General features: G+C 47.2%; 1 protein-coding gene across 1 annotated transcript; it reads left to right on the top strand.

Moving 5' to 3' along the window:
* Positions 1-381: 381 nt before the first annotated feature.
* Positions 382-2,206, top strand: LOC138899188 (uncharacterized). Its single transcript, XM_070185325.1, has 2 exons — positions 382-936; positions 2,138-2,206. The coding sequence occupies exons 1-2, from the start codon at positions 382-384 to the stop codon at positions 2,204-2,206; spliced, it is 624 nt and encodes a 207-aa protein (XP_070041426.1).
* Positions 2,207-2,726: the final 520 nt, after the last annotated feature.

The following is a 2,726-nucleotide window of genomic DNA, read 5'->3' as shown; positions in this document are numbered from 1 at the left end:
CAGGAGTATCTCGATAGCTTTCACGAGGTTCTACGGAACATGGGTATAGTGGTGACCAATGGGGTCGATTTTGCTGCGTTTCAGATGAATGGTTCCGCCAAGAAATATTGGAGAGATTATTTGTTGACCAGACCAGCTGGGTTGCCTACTCTTACTTGGGACCAATTTTCTCAGCTCTTCCTAGAGTAGTTTCTCCCTATCACATTGAGAGAGGAGCATCGCCGTCAGTTCGAGCGTCTCCAGTATGGCAGTATGACTGTTACTCAGTATGAGACCCGTTTTGTGGATTTGGCCCGTCATGCTCTTATCTACTTCCTACCGAGAGAGAGTAAGAGGGTGAGGAGGTTTATTGATGGACTTGCTCAGCCTATCAAATTGCAGATGGATAAGGAGACTGGGAGTGAGATTTCTTTTCAGGCGGCTGCCAATGTCGCTAGAGGAGTCAAGATGGTTCTTGCTCAGGGAGGTCAGGGGTCTGATAAGAGACCTCACTCCGGTGGATTCAGTGGAGCCTCATCTGGAGGCCGTGGTACTTATGGCAGAGGCCATCCTCCCAGGCCATTTTATTCAGTACTCCAGGCATCCCACGGTGCCTCAGGTGGTCGTGGCCCTCAGATGCATTATTCCGACCAACTAGCCTATAATGCACCACCATCTCCTATTAGTGCACCTCCACTCCAGAGTTTTCAGGATGGTTACTCAGGTCGACAGGGTGAGTTTCACAGCCAGCAGTCACAGCAGCCGAGGTCTTGTTATACTTGTGGTGATCCGAGGCACATTACTAGATTTTACCCTTGGACATCGGGCATCTCACAACATCAGGGTTCTCATGCCATGGTTCCGGCACCAGTTGCTGCACTGCCTGGTCAGCCAGCCAGAGGCAGGGGTCAGACAGCTAGAGGTAGAGGCCAGACTGTTAGAGGTGGAGGTCAGGCCGTTAGAGGTGGAGATCAGCCAGTTAGAGGCCGTCCTAGGGACGTAGTTCAGGATGGTGGGGCTCAGCCCCGATGTTATGCTTTCCCAGCCAAGCCTGAGGCTGAGACTTCTGACGTTATTTTCACAAGTACTGTTTCAGTTTGCAGTAGAGATGCTTCAGTTCTATTTGATCCGGGGTCTACTTACTCCTATGTGTCATCCTATTTTACTTCATATTTGGTTGTGCCTCGTGATTCTTTGAGTGCTCCTGTGTATGTGTCCACACCAGTGGGAGATGCTATTGTTGTAGATCGTATTTATTGTTTATGTGTGGTCACCATTAGGAGTCTTGAGACTCGTGTAGATCTTCTACTTCTTGATATGGTTGATGTTGATGTCATACTGGGCATGGATTGGCTGTCACCTTATCATGCTATATTAGATTGTCACACCAAGACGGTGACCTTAGCCTTGTAGAGGTTGCCTCGATTAGAGTGTAGAGGGACTCTTGGCCATTCTTCCAACATGGTTATCTCTTATGTGAAGGCTCGACTTATGGTCGAGAAGGGGTGTCTAGCTTATTTGGCTTATGTTCGTGATTCTAGTGCGGAGGTTCCTTCCATGGATTTAGTGCCGGTTGTTCGTGAGTTTCTAGAGGTGTTTCCTGCAGACCTGACGGGGATGCCACCCAACAGGGATATTGATTTCTGCATTGATTTGTCTCCGGGCACCCAGCCCATTTCCATTCCACCATACCGCATGGACCCGCCAGAGTTGAAAGAATTGAAGGAACATTTTCAAGATTTGCTTGATAAGGCCTTCATTAGATATAGTGTCTCGCCCTGGGGTGCACCTGTGTTGTTTGTGAAGAAGAAAGATGGATTGATGAGGATGTGCATAGATTATCGGCAGTTGAACAAAGTGACCATCAAGAACAAATATCCATTGCCGGGGATTGATGATTTATTTGATCATCTTCATGGTGCCTAGGTGTTTTTGAAGATTGATTTGAGATCTGGCTACCATCAGTTGAGGAGTAGGGCGTCCGATGTCCCTAAGACAGCTTTTTGGACTCGGTATGGGCATTATGAGTTTCTAGTGATGTCATTTGGGTTGACAAATGCCCCAACAACATTCATGGATTTGATGAACCGGGTGTTCAAGCCCTACTTGGATTCCTTTGTGATTGTATTTATTGATGATATCTTGATCTACTCCACAGCTGATAGGAGCATTGGCAACACCTTCAGATCGTTCTTCAGACTCTGAGAGACAACCAGTTATATGCTAAGTTCTCAAAATGCCAGTTTTGGTTGAGTTCAATTGCTTTCTTGGGTCACGTTGTATCAGTAGAGAGTATTCGGGTGGATCGTAAGAAGATTGAGGTAGTTCAGAACTGGCCTAGACCCACATTAGCTACAAAGATCTGTAGTTTTTTGGGTTTGGCTGGCTATTACTATCGATTTGTGGAGGGGTTTTCATCCATAACAGCCCCGTTGACTAGATTGACCTAGAAGGGTGCCCCGTTCAGGTGGTCAGACGAGTGTGAGGCGAGCTTCCAGAAGCTCAAGACAGCTTTGACTACGGCACCAGTATTGGTGTTACCTCAGGTTCAGGATCTTATACGGTATATTGTGATGCATCTCGTATTGTTCTAGGTGAGGTATTGATGCAGGGTGGCAAGGTTATTGCATATGCTTCACGGTAGCTGAAGGTTCACGAGAAGAATTACCATGTTCACGATCTATATCTGGAAGCCATTGTGCATGCGGTGAAGATTTGGAGGCACTATCTTTACGGCGTGCCATGTG

This window comes from Nicotiana tomentosiformis, chromosome 9, assembly GCF_000390325.3.
Source record: "Nicotiana tomentosiformis chromosome 9, ASM39032v3, whole genome shotgun sequence".
Classification (NCBI taxonomy): Eukaryota; Viridiplantae; Streptophyta; class Magnoliopsida; order Solanales; family Solanaceae; genus Nicotiana; species Nicotiana tomentosiformis.
The sequence above is the reverse complement of the archived record's forward strand: the minus strand, read 5'-3'. Positions and strand labels throughout refer to the sequence as shown.